Raw genomic sequence first — 25,607 nt, forward strand, 5'->3', positions numbered from 1 at the left:
GTGGTCAAGCAGAAGGTTTGGATTTTGATGAATCATTATGGCGAGTTTACATTATTATACTGAAAATATGACAATCGTAAGACAATCAGGAACAACAATCGTCTAAAAGTTACCCGCTTTAAAATATAAGATACAAATAAATGCCTTCTTTTTGTTGATCAGACAGATATTTTTGATGTTAAGTCAGCGATCCGTCAAGATGAAGACAGCACTAACTCGAACCACTCAAACTGTCAATAAGAAACTAAAATAGTAGATTGTCCCAAGTCAGCAGCCCGTAATTCAGTGTTTCGTTGTTTCATGTCTGTCATAATTGTTTTTCATTAATTGTATCGTATAAATTAGGCCGTTAATTTTCAGGTTTCAATTGATTCACATTATTCATGTCAGGGTCTGACTATACGATATGGATTTTTATTATTGTTGAAGACCTACGCTGATCTATAATGTCTTTTATTATCGTCATTTGAACTCTGTGGATAGTTGTCTCATTTGCAATTATACCAAAATTCATAGTTTGTGTATTGGGACAAGGGTACTATCGAAAGAAGAAGATCTGCTTTACATCTTAATCTTTCCTCGATATTCAAACAATTCGACGACTTCAACTTGAGTCGACGACAAATGGATTATTTTAACTCCTCAAGTCTCAGCCGTAACATACCCTATACCTCATCGTATTGCGTTAATATATCTCGACTGATACGTTGCACTCCTGCAATTTCACACTATACGGACTTCATTAAAAGGGATATGCTCCTTCCGCAAAAACTGCTCAATCAGAGTTATCAAAAAGAACAACTGAAATCGACACTTCAAACATTTTACGGTCTCCATATCAAGAGACGCCCACTCTGTCGAAGTCATGCGATTCTTTCATTTTTTGTTTGTTATTGAAATGATTGTTCGGAATCTCCATTTTAATAATAGTTGTTTGCATATTCAATTTGCAATTTCTGAAATGGAAAATACCAAGTGTTGTCTCACAAAATAAATGGCTAAATAGCTACATGAAATAATAATCATATTATTTGAAAAAACTACACAATAATTAACAAGCACAATAATAATATTTTACGGTTTTTGCAAGTCATTTTCTATTGTTTAAAAAGTACTTACCTATAAAATCAGCTGATGAGTTCGAAATCGTTTTGACAGTTGGAAATCTCCCTTTGATACCCTCAAAAACACGTAAAATTGCGTTTTAGAAAATTCTAACACTCAAAGTTAATGTGCCATATTACGATAGACAAATGCTCGATGCTATCAGCTTTTGAATGTTTCCACATATTCAACAGTCCTGAACCGATTTAGAAATATAAAAACACAAGTAAATATCAGTTACAATAGAAATGACGGGTAAACAAAAAGTTGAAAGCAAAAGATTTCGCCCCAAGGAAAGACTTTACTGTATTTCTTCTGATAATTATTCTTTTTCCGTAAAACTTAAACGACATTTCCCCAAACAAAGTACGCCACATGTTGAAATGATATTAGGTATCAAGTATCGGTAGACCAAAAGCTATATTGTGGTTAGGGCTCCATGCCGTAACATTTTCTTTAAGTAGTTATCTACATGAACACCGAAAACCTTGTAATCGCTTTTCCTCAGAAACCGTAAGAGATATCGACAAAGGTATCTTTTTACTTGTTGCTTGGGACATAGTGTAAGTTTGTAACATGAGCCGACGTTATCTGTTTACTTTTTATAGTAGTTATCCCCCTTAAATATTTAACGTATGCGGTGTGTCTCTAAATCTCACGAACTGTATGTCGTAAAGACTTAGGACCTTTTGATATGAGGTCCATGATCCATGATCTTGAAATTGAGAACAAGATCATAGGTCAAGGTCGTGACCTAGATTTTGATCTTACCTTGTTATCAGAATTGCTCAAAACTTAAAAAAATGGCTAAAAAAATGTAATGGAGAATATGTGTGTCTTATAGAGATCTACATTTGTTATATGGGTCTAAAATAATGGTACCAAACATTAGGGACCTAGGGCACCAAAACTGTTTTCGGGGACCGAAATTAGGATGTTTTGTTTATATCTCAAATGAGGTTAGAGATAGAAAGAAACTCTGATTGCAAAAAAGTTTAGCAAAATATGGTCTACAAAATTAGGTCAAGGTTACGGGACAATGTTCCTAGTAACGACATAAAAAATCTTAGCATCCATATATTTTTTTACCTTACTAGGCTATGAATAATATAAATATGACTTTTTTAATATTGAAAATGACATTTTTGTCCAGAGCAACGAGATATAAGTCCATAGCAACCACTTATTTGTTTTACTTTAAAGGCCATGAATAGTAGATGTAACATTTTTAATACAGAACATTATGTGTTTTTGACCTTATCTTAATGTTTTTCAGTGTGTTTTAAAGCTATTTAAGGTTGACTTTGACCTTTGACCTCATGACTTTTTATGTGATATCTCAAAAACCATTATACTTACAGAAGTATGGAATAGAGTTTTGACATAAACTTAAGGGGCATAACCCGAGTTAACAGTTTCTGAAAAGACAAAATTAGCTTTAACTATTGAACCAAAGGTCCTAGACCCATAGGGTATTTTGAACTGACCTTTCCTTAGGTCATAAGGTCAAAAGGCAAGGTCATGGCCCACGAAGAGAATTATGTGTTTTAGGGTTTTATGTGTGTTTTAGAGCTTTTCTATGCATTCTACGCCTACTAAAACATGTATTTTAAAATTACGAAAAGGAAAGACCTCTCAATTGTTCACGACCAATTGGCATTTTTATTGATATTGTGGTTTTTCCAAAATCATCAGATAACTCTATAGAAACTTGTTCTATGTTGAAATTTAAATTCTTGGTTAAGATATACCCACGTGAATACATGATAATTTGTATCTCACGAATAACAAAAAATCCACGGTAGCTTAAAATTACATAAATAACCTGCAATATGGTGATAGAGAGTTTTTTATTAACGTTTAGTGTCTGTACTAATTCATTTGTACAGCAACCTCTTCAGTCACTGTAAGACGTTTGATAGTATTATTCCTTAATGATGTAGAATGATTGAAAAATAAGATCATTACAAATGTACTCTTTTGCCTGGAAGCACTTTACAAAATGCATTTAAATAATCCGCGAGTCATTATCTTCAGTAAGAGGATATATATTTCTTAGGTTACACTAAGCGGTAGCATTGTAATTTCCAGTATCAAAAGGATTATATCAAATTGTTGTACAAAAAACTGCAATAAAACATAAATTCCACTATTGTATCGAAATAACATTCTGAAATATATCTTTCGTCCTTTTACGAGTATTTGATCTGAACATGTGAATCCACATATATCATAGCGAGCTCAATAATGAAAGGCGCTTTGCAGAAGTGTTATAAAGGTGATCCGGAAGTATTTCTACTGATTGCATGAATAAATGTCGGGCAGATTTATTGTCGCCTAACATCTGTGAAGCTATACCAAGAAAATTGTAGGCTTTAGCTTTTGTCGTATTTTTTTTCGTGAAATAAATTTCCTTTTATTGCCAATTGTAAATAAAGAAGGCAATCTTGACATTGTCTGATGTCTTTTAGATGATAATGGCAAAGAAAATAAGAAAAAAAGCATACGGTAAAGACGGTTAAGAATGATGTCTATTTTCCAATTCTGAATTTCATTAGTAGTTCATCTGGTAATAACTCAGAGTTACTTTAAAATATGATGTCATCTACAACCATTATTTTCAGTAATTGAACAATACTTTTCTTGAATGATTTTATTTCGAGCGATCGGTAATTATTGTCTGACATACCCATTAACCAGTATAATTTTTCAGGAGTAAATTTCGAAATAGAATACATGATGACGTATAAATCTTTACCGTTTTGTTTTGTCTTACAGAAAAACGAAGCTAACATCACCCATCCGGATACAGCGTCATGATATATATTCTGTAGCAGAGTACAACGACAGGAGTTGTACTCTAGGTATTGATATTTATTATTAACACTGTTACTGTTCAGTGGTAAAGATTGCGCATATTGTGCACACAACAATGACATATGGAATATATGCAAGTATTTGTTCGAAGATTGATCACAGGAAACTATCTGATGTATTACTGGTTTGTATATATTAGCTCCAGGAATAAATAGCATAGCATTTAATAATCTTGAGTTCAGTATTTTTTCAACTATGTCAGAATGCAATACCAGTGGTGCAATGTCAACCATCCACATTGATACATGAAAGTTAGATAATTGATCTGAAAATAGCATGCATCGCCATCCGTAACTATGCAGTGTATAAAACTTCTGTAAAAGTATTCCACGAGCACGTCCTTCTATTTTGTTCTCAAACATGTTGTTCTCTGGAATGAAGTCATGTAAACAAACTGAATAGTCAACAGTATAAATCAGTCTGCTTAAACATCGGATGAAACAATGGATAAGATTTCCTGGTTTCCATATTGATTGTAGTAATTCTTCTGATATCCAGAAAATAACTGTTTTCAAAAAATATGAACATAGCAAATTGTCACATTCGTTGTAGGTGGCTATTACATCTTTCAAAAGAATTTTCAGTAGGGCATAACATATTAACTGAGTATGTGTAAAAGTATTAATTAGAAATTTTTCACCAACAGAAAAAGAAATTCGCCATTCTATATCCTCTTTTTGGCGATCCCTTAACTCCGATTGGTACAAAAAGTACTCCATGTTTTATAATACTTTGTTTGACGTTATAATTTGGCCATGCGTTACTTGATCTTGTTATCCACTGTGATGCTTGTGATATCCATGCTGTACTATGTAAGCATGTGGCTTGGTCATACGTTCCTGTTTTGTTTGATAAACATGGTCCATGAACTACACTATCTGTTTTACGCAAGAGTTCTTGTTTAAATAATGTGCTCGAGAAATACAGTTTTCCATTACATTCTTCACAGTATTCAAATATAAATTGACTATCAATTTGTTCTACTTGCAACTGAGTAAAACCAAGCTTTACATCATCTGTGTCCATCGACAAATATGTAAAATTTGAATTGTAAGCCGTTTTAATGTCTTCATAAACCTCCATGTCTTTAGTTACATACATCATATCCAAATCACTTCCTCTCATCCCAAGTCCTTCACCAAAACTTCCACTTGCGATAAGGGTACCCTCCTTGTTGCTTGTAAAATTATCCCTGATAGTACATGTATTTTTCAGTCTCATTGTTTTTACATGATTTTCTGTTCCAACTATGTTCTGACACATATAACGATACAGTGCTAATGATATGGTTTTTGTTTCTGTGTCTGAAATAAACATGAAATAAAAAAATGATATTCTTCATAGGGAATGAAATACAATGTTCACATGATTGATGTCAACATAGAACTAAAATTGCAATTTAGCTTCAATTTGGATGAGTTGTTGCGATGTAAAATGGATGAAGTTTTGCTAGGACTCTTTGGATTGTAATGAAAAATGCTATTAACCATTTTCTATTTTTAAGGAATTTGTTTGAGGAATGTCCTTAATATTGTATTGTCTGTTTTACATTGGTTAATTATTTGCCTTGGAAGTAAACGTGCAATTATGTGTAGAGATTCAGTTTTAATATACGTGATATAGAAACACGATAACAAATATACGTTAAAGATTATATGTTGAAGAATCTTCTAGATTTACGTGCTTATTTCTTAATGGATTGGTCCGTAGGAAATATAGATTAGAATCAAAGAAATTGATTGATTGATTGTTGGTGTTTTAACGCCACTTTTAAGCGCCACTTTTGGGCTATTTCATGGCGGTCAGTTTTTATTGGTGGAGGAAGTCGGAGTTCCCGGAGAAAACTACCGACCTTTGATACGGAAACTGACAATCCTAGTCAATTAAGATTGGAGTCTAGTTCGAACTCACAACCTCACTGTTGACTGGCTAGTGATTACAGTAGTAGAACTACTTAGATCACTTGGCCACCGAGGCCCCCTCACAGAAATTAAACAGAAAAACTTATACAAATTCATAGTCATTACATGTAAAGATTTTAAAGAGTCATGAGAGGAGAGCCAGTCGGTTGAAAGCAGAACAACTCCAGCCAAAAATTTGAAACATCACACTTTGCCATTTTGGAAAATGGCGACCATCTGATGTGGGGAGGGGGGTCGCTTATTATTTTAACGTGGTTTTTCACTTGGATAATTTATTTACAATTTTGAACACAATTACTTCCTACATTTAATTTTGCTAAATATTCCTTTTCATCCTGATTTGAACAGATTTATTTTGTTGAGTGGCTGTTATAACCATAGGCCAGTATATGTATTTCAACAATCCCCCCCCCCCCTTTCGGCAGAATATCAAATGATCGTTCCCTAAAAATACGTTGTATGTTTCTTCTCACGTCAAAACTTAAATATAGGTTATCGCACCAGGTTCTTATAAAGCCACTTTCATCATTTGATATAATCCCAATTAATACATTTTATAAATTAATACATTTTATAAATTATAATTTTTTTTTTTCAATTATGGAATTTTGATGAATAGACTATATAATTATGAAAATGTTACGTGATGACACTTTAGCCAAGTATTGTTTTTTTTATCATGGAATAAATTCTAGTCCTCCCGAAGAGTTAACGACATAACTTACAAACAAATTACAGAAGAGGGGGACATTGGTAATATAAGTAGTATTTTTCCATCTTAAACGCGTTCCGCCTTTTTTCACACCTCTTCTCCTTTCTCCTTTCTCCCACCAGAAAACAAATAACCCTTTTGTAATTTCTATCAACCTGTTTTCTTTTTTTTTAATCCCTCTCCTTTATCACAGTTCTTTATTCGTTCTGCTACCCTCTGTCGCCCTGCTATCCCCTTCACTACAAATTTGTTCAAGCTACAATTCTTTTTTTTTAATTAATATTTAGAAATCATTGTAGTTTTTGTTTTGTTTTTAAAAATGTTTAGCGCTTAAGTTCTTATAGCATTTCAGATGAACGGCTAATCAGACGGAAATGTGTTAGTAAAGACAACGACAAAAATAATACTAAGAAGGAGAACAAATGTATCGTAAAGGTGAGTTTTCTACTTTCTTATAAAAGTTCAAATCCTAATAAAATTTTTATAAAAGATTATGTAATGAATACAGAATGTGATCATATCCTAACAGATAAAGAAGGCCATATTATGGAAGGTTCTTTAAGCATTCAGGAATGCACAGATTCATTATTTGAAATGTAACTAAATAAAGCTCCAGGAATTGGTGGGTTAAGTGTAGAACTTTACAGAACCTTTTGGAGTTATTTCCCTTTTACATAAAAAAAAATGATCCTATCTGTTTAGACAATTATAGACCATTAATATCATTGAATGTTGACACAAAATTAGTTGCTTATTCACTTGCTCAAAGAATTATTAAAATATTACCTCAAATTATTCATGGGGATCAAAATGGGTATGTAAAAAATAGATATATAGGATACAACGTTAGACAAATTCAAGATGTCATAGATTATGCAGAATAATTTAACATAGAGGTGCTTTACTTTTTCTAGATTTTGCTAAGGCATTTGATTCATTAGAGTGAGATTTTATGTTTTTTGCTTTACAAAAATTTGGATTTTAAAAATTCTATAAAAAGATATATTCTTATATTTGACAACATTGTTGTAATATCATTGTCTATATTGTTATTATATATGTATTTTACAGAGCTCTATGTATTTGACTTGTTTGATAGATGATTATTTCATTTTACAATTTCAATGTACCTCTTAATTTATCACACATATTTACATACTTTAAATTTAGATTATACGGAAGAAATACAAACCATCTTGACTATATCAGACCAAACATTTTACGTATACATACCTTCCGTGGATAATACACATATGTTTGGCATAAAACTTAGTGCAACTAAATTAATCCACACAAAAAAAACTGAAAATACCGTTATACCGGACGATAGAAAAACATATTAAACCACAAACCAAATTCCGAAAAGGCTACTATAACCCGGTTTTCTTTTCTTTTTTACTCTCAACATCTATCAGATAGTTAATAATGATATATTAACGAATACTGTTTTTGATATAAAGTTCATATTTAGAGTTAAAATAGAAAAAACAATGTATTAATGATAAATAATGTATTAATGATAAATAATGTATTAATGATAAATAATGTATTAATGATAAATAATGTATTAATGATAAATAATGTATTAATGATAAATAATGTATTAATGACAAATAATTTATATACTAACTTAGTAAACATAGATACCCTGGTCTTTAGGTACTAATATACAAGTATCTCCACTGAAATAGCTGTACCAGTGAAGAAGAAATGTGCAATATTGTTGTTGAATAAAAAAAAGAAGAAGAGTTTTCTACTCAAACTAACCAATAAAAATCGGCCAGAAAATGTTAAATGTATTACCTGCCATTTATTTGTATCATATCCGTGCACACCATGCGGATGCCCCTTCAAACGTCTGGCCTTACAATGATATATTAATGCTGTAATATCTATTTGATTTGTTAGATAAACTAAATCATATTATATATTCACGTGTTTGTCATATGATAAACATGGACTTGATGATAGATAACAATACGCTGTTGGCCTTAATTATAATGATTATTTATCAAAATAAATGGTGAAATATGAAGTCCGATTCATACTTTAAAAGTGTTATATTTAATCATTAGTGGGTTTTTTTTTCTGACATTTCGTTTGCAAATGTATTGTTTTTGTTAATGAATTTGATACGAACGTGTTAAATTCATCACAAACATAACACAAAACACTTAAACTAAACTAGTCCACTGATTCCGACTCGAAACACACCACTCTTAAGGAAAGGAGGAAAGACTGAGGTTTTCTTAAACATAAGATTTTTTCCTACAGCTTAAACTATTTCAATATAATTACATAATTGTATTCAATCTTGACTTGAACACAAGCTAAATTTATGGATAAATTTGTCAATTAAAATTTGATAGTAGTGATCATGTTCTATTGAAGTAATAGCTAAGTACACGACATTAATAAAGTGGCAGTTGATATTGCAGGACAGTTACAAACTTCAATATACATTTTATATGTTTTAATCGGTTTATGATATGTTCGTAAGGGGCAAAAAAGACATACTGTAAAACTGCCATGCTATAGCTGTGTTATATTTGGTATTTGGTATGGAGGTATGTTATGAATACTACTGTTCTTCAATGTGCATAAACCGTATAGTGGTATGGTATAATCATGTCATTGTTATGACACATAGTACTACACAAACGGTATGAAAAAGTGGTACAAAATAGTGTCTACAAATACGTTTCTAAACAATAGTCTAGGTCAATTCGTGATTCTAGTAAAAGTTTAAAGATGCAAAATTACTTTAAAATTCTTGTACATTCCCAAAGATTAACGTTCAAAGTACCATAAAAACATGCGTATACCCCAAATGTTTCGTTTTCAGTATTGTTATGTAGAATTTACCTAGAATTCGGATTTTGCATGGAATTTATTTTCATCATGCAATGAGAAATGGAGCAGCAATTGTTAACTGATACATCTAAATTTATCTCTTCGCATGATATTGTTATAGTCAGACTTATATTCCTTAAGTTTGCTGATCAACACTATTTGTAATCTACGATTTAGGCAAATAATATTTCGCTTTCACGTTTCGGAGAGTTTGATATACACATGATACAGTATTCGAAAGAAAAGCATACAACATTTCAGGTCAACACAACTTACATTTGTAAAATTTGTTGTTCAGCATTATTTGTATTTTCAATTTGAACACAAACTATGTCACTATCGCGTTTAGGAGTTTACTTGACAGGACTCGAAAGAAAGGCACACATCATTTAAGGTCAACGCAACGTTTTATAAGTACTACGTAACATTGCGTAACCGCTCAGTATCAACACATGTCAACTTATACTTCATTTCAGACTTCATTCATTATACATTTTGCTCTTACATGTATTTGTGATACTATTTTATTATCATTTGACATTTAATCTATTAAGTAATATTTGTTTTTCGATAAACAACCAGTTTGACCGATTTTTAAGCTTTCATCATTTTTTTTTCTCACATAAAGTATGTACTCTTATAGTTGTATTAGATGGTTTTCCTTTCTTAAATATCTAGGCCAAAAAAAGAAAGAAATTAAGAATATGTAAAAGAACAATACTAGAAATCAAAATACTAGTATATAGAGAAAATGCCTCACCCCAAAAATAAAAAGCTTAAGTGCATACCCTCCCGAAGCAAATGAGATTATTCCAGGTTATCATGGGGTTCATGCTGCTCAGTGCTTCGTTTTCTATGTTTCTGTGATGAATTGTTTTTAAATAGACTGTTATAAGACTTTGGCTGATTTTTTTTGACAATGTGATCGTTCGAATGATTTTAACTATCCCTTTGGGATATGCCGCCTTTCTTTTTTGAGATACATAACGATATAAACACCGGAAACCGAATGGTCGTCTGGTTGCTCATGTTGCAGTCTGCGTTCATTCTTTGACATACATTTTGATTTAAATTACTTAAAGAACCAAACTCTTCCTGGTGTAACTACTGTAGTAAAAACTGATAAACATAAAAAGAAAATTTTTTTCTGTTTTGTCTCTGTGTTGTTAGTATTTTTTGTTTGTTTTTGTTTATTTGGATTCATTAAATAATGTATGTGTTACCAGTACGGTTTTGTATATCCTTTGTAAAACTGGTCTTTTTATCAATTTATGAAAAAAAGGTTAGTAGTACAAACGTCTCAATAATAGTTGTGTTTATTTCATCAATTTGTGTCATTTTTTACATATGCACTTGCTTGTTAAGACATTAAAAGACTGACTAAAATGTGCATTAAAAAAATCACAAACAGGTATTTCATATATACATGCTTTGCAACTGAAACCTTGCTGTCACTACATAATAAGTTCAGTATTGTGACGAAATGCAAGACGGTAAGTCAAAAAGAAGCAGACAACACCAGGACAGAAAAAAAAAACCACAGATGTAAAGACAAACAGAATACAAATTTCAAAACACACTTCTTCAATATTAGCAACATAGACAGTAGCACAGAAACGGAATTGGCACAGGTGCATCGGAATAATACAAAGTTAATGCTTAAATGTAATGCATCAGATATTTAACGAACGAGACGATTTCAATATTGAAATCTATCTCATCTTAACAGCATTTTACACACTTCTACCACGTATAATGTATACACTTCGCAACTCATACCAGACTCTTAAATCGTGACGATCTACGAAGAAAACTGAATGAGACAGGGTACTTAGTATTGGTACAGGATGGCTCTTTTTTTCAAAGCATCTCGAAAGGTATCATGACCATAAAAACATATATATTATTCCATGCCAAATTAAGAAATTCTACGAAATAGTCTCGCGTTATAGATTCTAGCTGCTGACGTAGCGTATCATAGTCTGTAAAACTGAATCGCGAGATACCAAAAGGACATTCATACTTATAAGTCGAAAAAAAAATGACGACGATATGGGTTAAAAAGGCCAACAGATAAACAACAGAACACAAAACACAACATTGAAAACGAAAGACCGAGTAACACAAACACTCGGTTTTAGTGGCTAATATTTGGCAAAAAGAAATATAAATCTGAATCTGAAAGAAGAGTCAATGATCAATTACAATATTGCACATGTTGCATTAAAATATTTTAATCTAAATCACTATAAAAGCAAACAGCTATTTCAACAAAGAAATACAAAATGGCCTATACAAAAAGCACAAAATCAGAAACGAAAGACAAGAATTCAATTTTTTTGGAAAATTTTGTTTTCTGATCGATGTTGTCAGGATTGTCGTTCTTCGGGCTAATTGATGTTTTCAAAAGATATATTTATAGCATATCTCCTAGTGGCAAAACAAATAACTAATTCAGTAAAGAAACACATTAAGCATATATCGCTTTACTCTATTATGGTCAATGAAATAGATATGTGATCCTTTTGTAACTAATATATAAATATATACTCAAAACAGATAAACACACTTTTTATATGTAATTGATAATTCAAAGGCTAAACAAATCTTCATTCCCTTTCAATACACACGAAATAAATCGAAACAGCGAGACTGGATGCATGTTTTATCGGCCAGCTTAGGACCACCTCCGGGTGCGGGATTTTATCGCTGCGTAGAAGACCCATTGGTAGCCTTCGTCTGTTATCTGCCTTTTGGTCGGGTTGTTGTCTCTTTAGCATATTCCCTATTTCGATTCTCAATATTATTTGATATATTATAAGCGAAACATGGTGTGCATGCTCCAACCTCTAAACAAAGCAAAAAAAAAAAAAAACCTAAATAACTTTCCAATGACCATCATACAAACATATGGACATACCCTAACGATATTAAAACTAGCAGAAACATACGTGTAATGATCAGCAACACTTTATCTTTGAATAGACATATCGACAACATTGAAGGCAATGAAAATAAATGCTAGATAAAGGCAACAGTAGTATACCGCTGTTCAAAGGTCATAAATCGATGGAGAGAAAACAAATCCGGGTTACAAACTAAAACCGAGAGAAACACATCAACTGTAAGAGAAAAACAACGAAACAACAGAAACACAGAAGTGCAACAAAAAACAAACGACAATGCAATATATACAGAAAGAATTCACCCGCCGAACCTTGAAAAAGTATACTAAACCCTAAAGGGCAACAACATAAACATAGTAACTGGAGCGAATAAAGCTTCTTGCAAATGTTATGAAAACCAAACGGCTTTTGTATAAATGACAGAGGGTTATTTATAAATACATCATAAAGAGTAAGTGATGTATAAAAACAATGATCACAACTACGTAGAGGAGCATGATTGAAAAAATAATCATCACATTCACCGAGTTAGAATAAAAGTAATATATTGCAAAAATCTACCGCATTAATTTGACATTGCAACAATATGGTGCGGTAGTTACCGAATTATTTTTCTACGGAGAGGTGTTGAAAGATGAGTATTGTTAATCCTAAGGTGTATTTGTTCGATAGTGCGAACTCGCATACGATTGAATGATCAGACTGATTATTATTTTTGTATAAAATGTCATTTGCATTGTTATTAATGTCTGATCTATGACAGCACATACGTTAATTAAGCGGTCCTTTCGTTTCACCGACATATACCAATCCGCATAGTCTACAATCATTTTGCAATCTGCAGTTCAGGTCTTTATTTGTTCATCGTTACTTCTGGTATAGTAAGATGTTGTCGGTAAATGCTAGTAAATTGGGCATCTGTTATCAAAATTACAGGTTGTGCTGTTTTTCATAAAGAAATGTGACAGTGTTGTTTAAAGTCACTAAAGCCCAAAAGGTCATGCAGTAGAAGTTTACACGGTCGGCTGCGAAGATTGTGGTTGCTATTGTCCATAGTATAATAATTTGACTGTGTCGTATTCGAGGTATTCGTCACATCTGGTAATAAAGGGATACCTGTCACTTTTATTAAAACGACACTGTGTCCGTGATAATATCTGTTTCGGACCAGTATTTGTTTGATATCCATAAGTGTTGTATATTGTATGTTCCTTGGCGGATGATGTCCTCATGGACAAAACATGTCCAACAATAGAAACATAGTTCCTGAGGGTATTGTCAACTCAGTTGTTAACAATTCGGTAATGATATCATATATAACAATCCTTTCTTAAATTGTCTATAAATTGTTTATAAATTTATAACATAAGTTTCTACTCCTTCGTACAAAGTTGACTTTAATAGGTTTTGGCTAATTTGTTAGGAACTTTGTAGAGCTCTTCTATTGTGTCGGTTCGTATACATCCTTGTCTTTTTAATATTCGGCTTGTAGCGTTCCTGATGATGATAAACCCAGATGAGCTCACGGCGCACGATATTTATTAGTTTTTTTTTCTTTCATTTTTAGTAATTTAAAGAAAAGCATAAACGATCTGGAAGCTTCCCTATGATATTTTAAACTTGAAAATGGCTGCAAGATTTTAAATCCAAGTTTTAAAAATTGCATGTAAACCGTTCACAATTATATAGCTACTATCATTAGGCTAATCATGAACTATTGATATCCTCAAACCAATCATAATAATCATTAGAATATAGAGTCGGTCCTGCTAAGTGTAAATATAATGCTCTGTTATATTGTATAACCATTGTTTAAATATCATGGTTTTAATTCTCTATTGATAAGATTTTCTGTATGATTGAATTTTTTTGACGGTCCAAGATTTGCAACCCTTCAGTAAATTAAGGTCCATATGTACATTGATTTTAACAGGTATAAAATTAATTTTGCCCTGATTTATGACATAAAACACCAAATTATTATACTTTTCTAAATACAAAAATTCGTAAGGGTTCCGCGGAACCCAGTGTCTCGCCTACTTTTTGCTGTTAATCACAGGCTCAACAAAAATGAAGAAAAAAATTAATAAAAATATTCTTCTCTATACTATCTTTTGATTGTAAGTAGCTGCGGTCCAAGTTTGGTAAAAATCCAGGATAGTTTATGAATCTAATAAATGTTTTAAAAACTTAAACTGCAGACTGTATGTAATGTTAACTGGAAGAAAAACTAAGTCCATTTATAAGTAAAAAACGGAAAAAATGGAACAAAATTTCCTTCTAGATACTAGCTTTTAATCATAAACAAGCTTCTGTCCATGTTTGGTACAAATCCAGGATAGTTTAAGAAAGTTGTTAAAATTTTAACACTTTAACCACAGAGTGAATGTAATGTTTCCTGGCAGAAAAACTAAGTCCATTTATAAGTAAAAAATACGGAAAAAAATGGGGTTTTTTTTTACAAAATTTACTTGTTCATACTATCTTATGATCATAAACAAGCTTCTTTCCAAGTTTGGTAGAAATCCAGGATAGTTTAAGAAAGTTATTAAAATTTCAAAAACTTTAACCACAGAGTGAATGTAATGTTTCCTGGCAGAAAAACTAAGTCCATTTGTAAGTAAAATACAGAAAAAATGGAATTTTTTTTAACAAAATTTACTTTTTAATATTACCTTATGATCATAAACAAGCTTCTGTCCAAGTTTGGTAGAAATCCAGGATAGTTTAAGAAAGTTATTAAAATTTCAAAAACTTTAACCACAGAGTGAATGTAATGTTTCCTGGCAGAAAAAAAAAGTCTATTTATAAGTAAAATACTGAAAAAATGGAATTTTTTTTTTACAAAATTTACTTTTGAATATTATCTTATGATCATAAACAAGCTTCTGTCCAAGTTTGGTAGAAATCCAGGATAGTTTAAGAAAGTTATTAAAATTTCAAAAACTTTAACCACAGAGTGAATATTTGTGGACGCCGCCGACGACAACGACGACGCCGACGACGACGCCGCCGACGACAACGACGACGCCGACGACGATGCCGACGCCGACGGAATGTAGGATCGCTATGTCTCGCTTTTTCGACAAAAGTCGAAGGCTCGACAAAAAAGCAAAAAACAAATCTTATACATAACTTCTCCTAACACACGTTCAATTTGGTCCGAGGTTGGTTTACTGGTATTGTAAAGCGATTTGTTTACAGACCCGAGCCAATGTGTGAACCCGGGATGATGTGAACAAGGCCGTTAGATAAATCAATAACGTATCAATAGAAGAAAAACTACATGTTTAATTGAACTTGATTAAACCATTGATTCATTGGATAAATTATTGCCGATATTTCTATTCGATTAACATTTTCTCACAATTAGTGTTTTAACTTACAGAATTAACACCTTACACCTGTAACTAATCATAAAAATAATATACTGAAAATGAATTTCTATCTACAGATACAAATGTAAAAATGCAGATATTGGTTACAAAGATAATTATTGTTTTAGTCGAAAAGCTTATGATAAATATCCGCCATACATAATGAATCATAACTATTGTAATAGTTAATAAATGAATACATATCTTCTATTTCAAAACAGATAAATACGTACTTACCATGTTAACTTTTTTAAATTAAGCTAAGATACCAAATTGGAATAGGTTTGTCACCAGCAGTTATATCACAACGAGCTCATTAACGAAAGTCTGCGTAAAGCCGCATTCAATGTGTTATTCGGAGCTATCATAGCTGAAAAAAAGAAAGCCCGACGGGCAGATTTATTATCCCCTAATAACTGTGAAGCTATACCAAAAAGATTGTAGGCCCTAGCCTGTATCAATGGACGTTCTATAAAATAATCTTCCTCGAGAATAAGATGAAAATCGTGGAGGCAATCGTGACATTGTTTGGCATTATCTAGATAATAATGACATAAACAGTTTAGAAAATAAGCATAAGCTACAGACGAAATGTGATTCGGTTCATGATCTACTTCTATTTTTAATTCATTTGGTATTAACACAGATCTTTTGATAAATCTCAAATCATCTAACAGCATTAATTTCCACAATTGAACAATACTTTTCTTCATGAATAATGGCAAGTTGAGCAATCGGGAATTAATATCAGACATATCAATAAAGTGCTACAGCCTTTCCCGAGTAAATTTCGATAAAGTATAACTGACCAGGTGTAATGCTTTACTATATTGTTTCGTCTGATAGAAAAGTGAGGCTAACATCAGCCATCCCGATACAGCGTCATGATAAATATTCTGTAGCAGAGAACAAACACAGGAATTATACAGGTTGTAATGGTATTTATTACTACTTTTTGTACTGTTCATTGGTAGTAATTGCGCAAATAATGTATTCTGAATGGACAAATAATATGCAAATAAATAATTTTTTGAAGATTTTTCACAGGAAACTATCTGTTGTATTCCTCTGTACATGTCCTTTTCTACTCCAAAACTTGGTATGATTAAATTTGACATATATGATAACGTTGATTTTAGTGTTTTTTGAATCTCGAAATTGTGCGATACATTTGGTTCAATGTGAGCCATCCACATTGATACATGAAAGTCAGAGACTTTATCTGAAAACAAGATGCATCGCCAACCGTACCTATACAAGAAATGTAGTTTTTCTAACAATATTTCACGAGTATGTCCCTCTATTCTATTTTCATACATATTGTTCTCTGGAATGAAATAACTTAAGCAAATTGAATATTAAACGCAATATACAAGCCTATCCAAACATCGCATAAAACAAGGTATAAGATTGTCAGGTTTCCATACGGATTGTGGTAGTTCCTCTGATATCCAGAACATGATTGTTTTCAAGAAATATGAACAGAGCAAATCTTTGCATTCTTGATAAGTTTCTATCACATCTTTTAAAAGAATTTTTAAGAGAGCATAGCATAAAAATTGAGTGTGTGTAAAACAATTTATTAAAAACTTTTCACCAACTGAAAAAGATATTCGCCATTCTTTATCCTCTTTTGGTGATCCCTTAACTCCAATTGGAACAAAAAGAACTCATTGTTTTTCAATACTTCGTTTTACATCCTTGCTCGGCCAAGAGTTACTTGATCTTCTTATCCATGGTACAGCTGGTGATATCCATGTTTTACAATGTAGGCAATAAGCAAAGTCATACGTTCCCTGTTCGTCAGATATACAAGGTCCATGAATTATTTGACGTTGAACAATAGCATTTGACAGCTTCTGTTGTTTATGTAATGAGCTTGAAAAATAATGTATTCCATTATGTTCTTCGCAGTTTTTAGAATAAGATTGGTCATCACTATTTTCCACTAGCAACTGAGTGAAACCAGGTTTTACATCGTCTGTTCTCATTGACAAATATGTTATATTAGGACTTAACCGCGGTTTTAAATATTCATAAACCTCGATGCGTTTTGAAACATACATCATGTCTAAATCACTGCCTCTCATGTCAAGTCCTTCCCCGAAACTTCCACTTGTTATTATAGTTTGAAACTCGCAGCTCGTTGCATGGTCTCTTGCAGTATTCATTTGTCGGATTGTTTTTACATGATGGTCTGTCCCAACTATGTTTTGACACAAATATCGATACAGGGCTTTTGATGTGTTTTGCATTGCTGCGTCTAATAAATAAAGAATTGAAAAAAGTTATTTCAAAAGTACAGACCCATTTGAATTAGGTAAACGAAAGTTTTCATCCACTTATTCATAAAATGTACAAACATTTGAAAAAAGAAAAGATGAATAGTTCTAGATGAATCAGTGCAGAGATATACAAAAAATTTAAACACGTACTTTGAAAATTATACTTTTGTATTTGAATGTTAGGTTTTCTGATCGATATTGTCAGGATTGTCGTTCTTATGGGCAATTCATGTTTTTAAAAATTATTCGTTTAAATTTTCTCTTAGTTTAAATCATATTAAGGTGACTTCTGAAGGACCGACTGCTTCGAGTATTGAGGTGTTTGAAACATAGGTATGGTAATATAAAAACATACTTCTACTGTCAAACCTTTTATACTTGGAATTCAAAACTTGAGTTCTTTAGCACACCAGATGAATGCTATTCCAACTTCATATGTAGGTCGCTGGAAAGCTTTGAGTGTTTCAATTTGCCTCGAAAAAAAGACCAGCAATGGTAATAGTTTTCATTTTTCTCTGATTACAATTACAATTACTTTAAGAAATATCAAATTTCCCTAATTATAATGATTATAATAACTTTACTTTCGTTTTTAAACTAAACGTCTTTCAATTCTTAATTTTCAATTATGATACTTGATGTATTTTTTTGTAAAACAAACCAACGGTAATTAAGACGACACGCATCTTTTAAAATAAAACATAAAAGAATAATTTAGAAATGTATTTCGTATAAATATATATAGATAATACCTGCCATATTGTTTGATCTGTAAGTTCAACTGCACACTGTTTAATCTATTTTTGATTCGCTTGAGTAGTATAAGTGGGTATTTCCGTTTCTATTTTCTTTTAAACACAACAATACATTATACATAGTATTTAAAGGTTCACTTGAATAAATTAATACAGTTTGTAAAAGCCATTTTGAAAAGTTGTCTACTTTCCAAATTTACATACTTGTATTGTTAAAACTTTTTATTTTGATATGTAATGAAAACCAACGTTTTATGATTAAGTGATAAATATCTATATTTGTTAAATCCATTTAAAATCATTCTAATACAGTTTTACTTGATGCTAAAGTCTATGTTCTGATGTGTTTTGTATTATTGGCTCTGTTCAGAATATAGAATTAAAAACGAAACATTATTAAAGTAAAAGAAACCAATAAAACAAAAGAAGAGCGGACAATTAATATGAATAACACATGAACAGTATTTCCTCTCAAGCTCTAGTTCATTATTAAGCAGATGTATTCCATCCAATCTTCTATAAAATAAAACGAACCATTCATAAGAAAAAAAACTGACTTCTTCTCTATTAATCCGTGAGGAAAGTAAAAACAAATATTTAGTTATATCGGCCATGAATTTTTGTTTAAGTTAAATATGTTAAATGTTTCAAATATTTAAAAACAAATGTCCGGTCAAACTGGTAAGTGTCATATCCTTTAAATATCTTTAAGTTTAAAAAGAAGACTTTTTATTTAAATGTCATTAAATGTCCCTAATAATCGCGATGTTTAATTATATGTACTTTTGTTTCAACAGTTAATAACTTCCTCTGTTAAAATATATGTCATCATATTTCCTAGATATAATCACACAAATTAAATCATTTAAATGAAAACATTCTTAGTAAATTGCTCTCCTGTAATGAGTCATTTGATAGTTTGCTCAGTCCTTAGTTTTTTATATTGTGGTCTGTGCACTGTTGTTTGTCTGTTGGTCTTTTTATTATTTTTAGACAGGGCGTTGACAGTTTATTTTCGACTTATAAGTTTGGTATCTTTCGTTTCTCTTTTATGTCATATTTGCCTTAGTTGATTTATTTTTCCGTTCACAGCGAGGATTATGCCAAGCAATGGGCTAAACGCGAAAAAGAAGACGTAGATACTCTTACCGAATGAATTAAGGCTGTGAGGTCGTTGATACAAATCCGAATTTAGAAACTAAATGGGCCTATCAATACCCACGCTACGTCAATTTTTAAAGACCCAAATGTTGCAAAACACTTGTCCTACCTCCATGACAAATATGTTGTTGTCCCCGCAGATAAAGCCCTAAACAACATCGTTTTAGTGTGTAAATATTATTACATAAACTGCTTGATAAATGAGTTAGGTATTGACAATTCACTTGGAATATCAACATATTCCCTCACGACACTTACAAAAGAGGAAATCCTGGATAATCATAGGTCTGTTCTATGTTCCTTTGGAATTTCAACCAAAAATGAAGAACTGGATCTTCCATCACTGTATTGGATACCTGAATTACATAAGTGCCCTTACAAACAACGGTATATTGCTGGGTCTGCCTGTGCTCCACGAAACCTCTTTCTAAATTATTAACATCTATTTAATCAGCAATCAAATCCGGGCTCCAAAGTTATTGTGAAACTGTCTATTCTAGAAGTAGCGTGAATCAGATGTGGATACTAAAAAAATCCAAAGATCTTTTAGAGTACATACAATCTAAGAATCTCTCATCTTGCAATAGTATTAAAACATTTGACTTTTCTACACTTTACACAAGTATTCCCCATTCCAAACTAAAAGACAAATTGAAAGAATTGGTATTACTTTGTTTCATTAAAAAGAATGGCGAACGTAGATTCAAGTATCTTGTCTTGGGGAGGGATAAATCCTACTTTGTAAAGAATCACTCTGATTCAAACAAAAAGTTCTCTGAAACTGACATTATCAAGATGCTTGATTTCTTGATTGACAACATATTTGTTACGTTTGGAGGACTGTTTTTCAACAGACTGTCGAAATTCCAATGGGAACCAATTGTGCCCTCTTCTTGCCGACTTGTTTCTTTATTATTATGAGGCTGACTTCATACAGGCACTTCTTAGGAAGAAAGATAAGAAGTTAGTAATATCCTTTAACTTTACGTTCCGCTATACAGATGATGTTCCCTCACTTAATAATACAAAATTTGCTGACTATGTTGAACGAATCTGTCCCATCGAACTAGAGATAAAGGATACTACAGATACAGTTAAGTCTGCCTCATATCTTGACTTACATCTAGAAATTGACAATGAGGGTTCGGTTGAAAACAAACCTTTCCGACAAAAGAGATGATTTCAGCTTCCCAATTGTGAACTTTCCATTTCTATGTAGCAACATTCCAGCAGCGCCTGCATACGGAGTATATATCTCCCAATTGATACGATATTCCCGGGCTTGTATTTCCTATCATGATTTCCTTGATAGAGGATTGCTGCATACAAGGAAGCTATTAAACCAAGAGTTCCAATTGGTGAAGTTTAAATCATCCCTTCGTTAATTTTACGGACGCCATCACGAGTTGGTTGACCGTTAAGGAATAACCGTTTCACAGATGATATCGGATATGTTACTTATGTCGTAACTACAATACCCTTCTTTTTTCACGAATATGACCTACCGAATTAGACTATTTACCGGGTTTGTTATAACATAAGCAACACGACGGGTGCCACATGATGAGCAGGATCTGCTTACCCTTCTAGAGCACCTGAGATCACCCCCAGTTTTTGGTGGGGTTCGTGTTGCTTAGTCTTTAGTTTTCTATGTTCTGTCATCTGTACTATTATTTGTCTGTTTGTCTTTTTATTTTTGGCCATGGCGTTGTCAGTTTGTTTTCGATCTTCGAGTTTGACTGTCCCTCTGGTATCTTTCGTCCCTCTTTTATATCTATTTATTATAGTTGTCAGGATAATAATTAAAAACTTGTAAGTCAGTCAATAACTGTCATTCAAGGGCATTAACTCCCATTAAGAGTCATCCAATATTTATAAGCACCATTGAATTTATAGAGCTTATATTGCTCCTGTTAACAGTTGTAATTATTTATTAAAGTTCTCAAGATAGAATTAAGGTAATTACTTGAAAATTAGTAGAAAAAAAAGACACTTAATGACAATTACTCCTATAACGAGTCGTCCAATGGGTTTTGCCATACTTGTCCTACCATGTTTGAACGTCTTGTATTCCTTGTCTTTTTTTTATTAACAATTTCGACCTATCTATTATAGATCTTAAGAAAAAATGGGGGAAAATTTGGAAAACTATTATAAAAACACGATTTAACGTCTGAAACTTTTAAAATGAGTCATCCAATAATTTCAATACAATTAAAAGTAAGTAGATATTAATATACTGAATATTTATGTCCCGTCCGATTTTCTATTTAAATTATATTTTTAATTAAGGCAACAACTCCTTAAAGGGTCATTCAATTGTTTCGGTTGTTTTATTTATTAAATCTTGTATTTTAATTACTTTCGCAGTTTCTACGATAATAGGCAAACATACAAACAAACAAAAAATAAAAATCCTCATTTTAGCATGTTAAGGGCAATTAAATATTTGTCATGTCATTCAATTTGTTTCGTTGGTTAGGTATTTTTGTAGATCTTGTAGGTTTGGTTATTTTTTGTGTTTACAGCTTCTACCTATATATATGTATATATATTTTTTTCAGTGAATTGGCGAAAACATTAAAATTAGCTAAAGATCGGCGTTTAATGCAAAGACCTCCCAAAGAAGTAATTTGATAATGTTGTTGCAATCCAGAAATAGGTAGAGATTGCCATTCAAAACACTTATCCAATTGTCGGATTTTCTCTATTATAGTTTTCAAGATATAAGACACTAAATGCAGTTAACTGCTATTTGTTTTGTATTCAGTCATGTCAACCATATTGGTTGACTGACTGAAAAAACGTAATTTTTTACTAGATACCCCTAAGAACATGCACACACAGTTTGGCTGAAATAGGTTTCTAAGGACAAGATCTTTGTAAATGTGTACGACTATGACTATGGACGCCAGGTATAAAAAGTATCTCACATGGCCCTGTTAGACGGGGAGCTTGGAAGGTTTTATGGTATTGATGGTGACAATTGAACACAAGTGTGAAGCTAGAAAATAAAAGTCACGTGATCGACGGCTTTTCGTTCAAAATACACCAGATAAAAACGATGAAATTGTGAAAATGTTGTGCACCGACCGTATTCGTTGCAACTCATTTGATATGCTTCACTGTTTTAGCTGATATCTTTTTTAAAAATAAATGTTTACAAGACCAATTTTATTAATCAGGCGTCACAATACAAACTCGTTTTTCTTTTATGTTGATAGAATTTATCACATACCTTTTTAAAATTCGACACTGACAAAACAATACACTATTTAACGCTAAGGCTATCTAAGATAAAACCGACATAAGAAAAATTAGGCTATTCATACATGTCATAGTTCAATTTCGGTCATTCGGATCTTTCCGTTTTCATGTATACATGGGTCATTTTCAAAAAATGTCGAATTTTCAGTACATCCATGCTAAAATTTTTATTTCTAATAGAAAATGCAGTTGTAAGTGTTCAAAAATGAAAGTTTGTAGGATTTATGAGTTAGAACATTAATAATAAACACGATTTAGATCTATTTTGATAAGATTAAAATATATTTAAGTCCGATTTTTGCGTAATTTATGAGCGTGCAGTGTCCGAGTAACACATTTCAAATGATTTTTTCCTATTTTCTGATCGCCTTGATATCTGCAAAAGGGACTTTTTTAGAACGTAAATAATAACTCTAACGAAAAATCGTAGCTTCTTTATTATTATATGTAACATTTTTTCTACAAACTAAATTCAATCAGCGTACATGAAGTTCATGACTATCCTGTTACCGCTACTTAAATCAACCGTTAAATATTTCTCCCTATGAATATTGAACTAGTCATATTGATTTCAAAAGCGCACAGTAACCTAAACATTTAACACAGCACGTTTTTTGTATAACAGTGTAGAGAAAAGAAATTTCAAGACATTAGGGAAAAAAAATAGTGGGTAATTTTTTGTCATGTCTATGCTGTTACCAACATATTGATTAATTACACCAATATTATACTTGCAAAAAGTGCAATAACGTGTTGGAAACCAAAATCACAACAGAAAAAACATTATCACCTCATCAAAGGGAGTAGTTATTTCACAACATCATTCAAAAATGAAGACATTTGTCTATCCTGTTACTATGGTTGCTATGGTTACAGTAACAGGATAGACAATAGTATACAGAAACGTCTTTAAAAAGTTTATAATAACATATACTTGCACACATAATGAAATGTTTCGTTGTTTGAACTCATCTAAAGGGTATAACGTCTTAATCTTCGCAATTTAGCATTTGCAGGTGCAATACTGCTATCGGTAACAGGATAGAACTTAATATAGTCAATATCATTAACGTACGTTCCTTTTACCAATAAAATAAAGACAAAGGTAAACCAACGTGCGAGGGATTTACTTGATGTTGAGTTTATTGGAAAGAGAGAACAAATGCTGATCATTATGAATTGCTAACTTAGACTTGCATTACTGGTGGTTATTTTTATAACCTTTGAAAACCATTTTATAGAGGCATTTTTCAGTACAACATGGAAAGTTGGCAAACAATCTATTATTTCATAGAATGAATATATATAGAAGTTTTTTTTTCTTGAAAACCATCTTATTGGCTACGAAAAACAAGCTTAAAATTTTATCGAAACCTTTTCTAAATAACCCGAAATTTCTTTTGAACATGGTAACAGGAGAGACAAAATATTGCACCACCTATCAAAAAATGTTTCAATATATTCTTGTATGACATTATCAAGGTTGCATCTTTTTATATGTTGTTCTATAAGTACTGTTTGTTTTGATTTGCTTATGACGAGGGTTGTTTAAATAAGTAACAACTTTAAATCAATTTTGCAATTTCAAAATTCGACATTTTTTTAAAATGACCCATATAAAAGCTTTGCTTTTAAAATTTTAGTTTTAGTATTTCCGATGAAGGTAGATAAAAAGTATCAAGTCAGTTGCACGTAATGTGCAACGTGTTATTACTAGTACTGAATCGATCCAACTGTTGACTGTTAGTCCCCAAGGTTATAAATAAGAAGTTAATGCTTCGGTACTGACATAAGTTATAACTCTAACTTTCCTTTTAAAAACTTTACGAATAATTTAGAAACTAAAGTTTTTTACTCCTCGAGGTAAAGTTGCTTGTAGATGAATTTAGAAATTCTTTCTTTATGCCTTTTGGTCACATTTCAGTCAATAATGAATCCTTTGCTTTCAAATGTTAAGTTAATACAATTACAAAAATACCGACAATGAGTTCAATATCTACATATAAAATATTAATTCAAATACTGTTAACAAAGTTGATGATGTTTCTTTTCCTGATTTTATTCTTATCACCATGTATGACTATTTTAAAAGCAGCTTCAATGGAAATGCCGATCTATTTCAATAAGAGCGTACTTGAATTGCTAGAAAAACAATACCTTATTACAGAAATCTCGTCATGAAATAAGTCTGTCATCTTAAAACAAATAGTACAACCGAATACACAGATATTATTATAAGGTGAGTAACGGAAGTCATTTTACAGAAAAAATATATTTAGCTTCCAGCTTTTTTTTTCAACTGATTAAATGATTAACAGACGGACTCAATGTCGTCTAATTGATGTAAAGCAATTCAAAGAAGATTGTACGTGCTAAGCATTGCATATG

The 25,607-nt window shown here is 31.8% G+C and overlaps 1 protein-coding gene and 1 pseudogene across 1 annotated transcript; both read right to left on the bottom strand.

Annotated features, from left to right (window-relative positions):
- Window positions 1-3,344: 3,344 nt before the first annotated feature.
- Window positions 3,345-4,770, bottom strand: LOC127716194 (uncharacterized). The gene has a single exon (XM_052222319.1). The coding sequence runs from the start codon at window positions 4,698-4,700 to the stop codon at window positions 3,693-3,695; it is 1,008 nt and encodes a 335-aa protein (XP_052078279.1). The 5' UTR covers window positions 4,701-4,770; the 3' UTR covers window positions 3,345-3,692.
- A 10,875-nt stretch (window positions 4,771-15,645) lies between these two features.
- Window positions 15,646-18,836, bottom strand: LOC127716203 (uncharacterized; annotated as a pseudogene).
- Between the last annotated feature and the right edge of the window lie 6,771 nt (window positions 18,837-25,607).

Source organism: Mytilus californianus, unplaced genomic scaffold (assembly GCF_021869535.1).
Source record: "Mytilus californianus isolate M0D057914Y unplaced genomic scaffold, xbMytCali1.0.p SCAF_9, whole genome shotgun sequence".
Taxonomy (NCBI): Eukaryota; Metazoa; Mollusca; class Bivalvia; order Mytilida; family Mytilidae; genus Mytilus; species Mytilus californianus.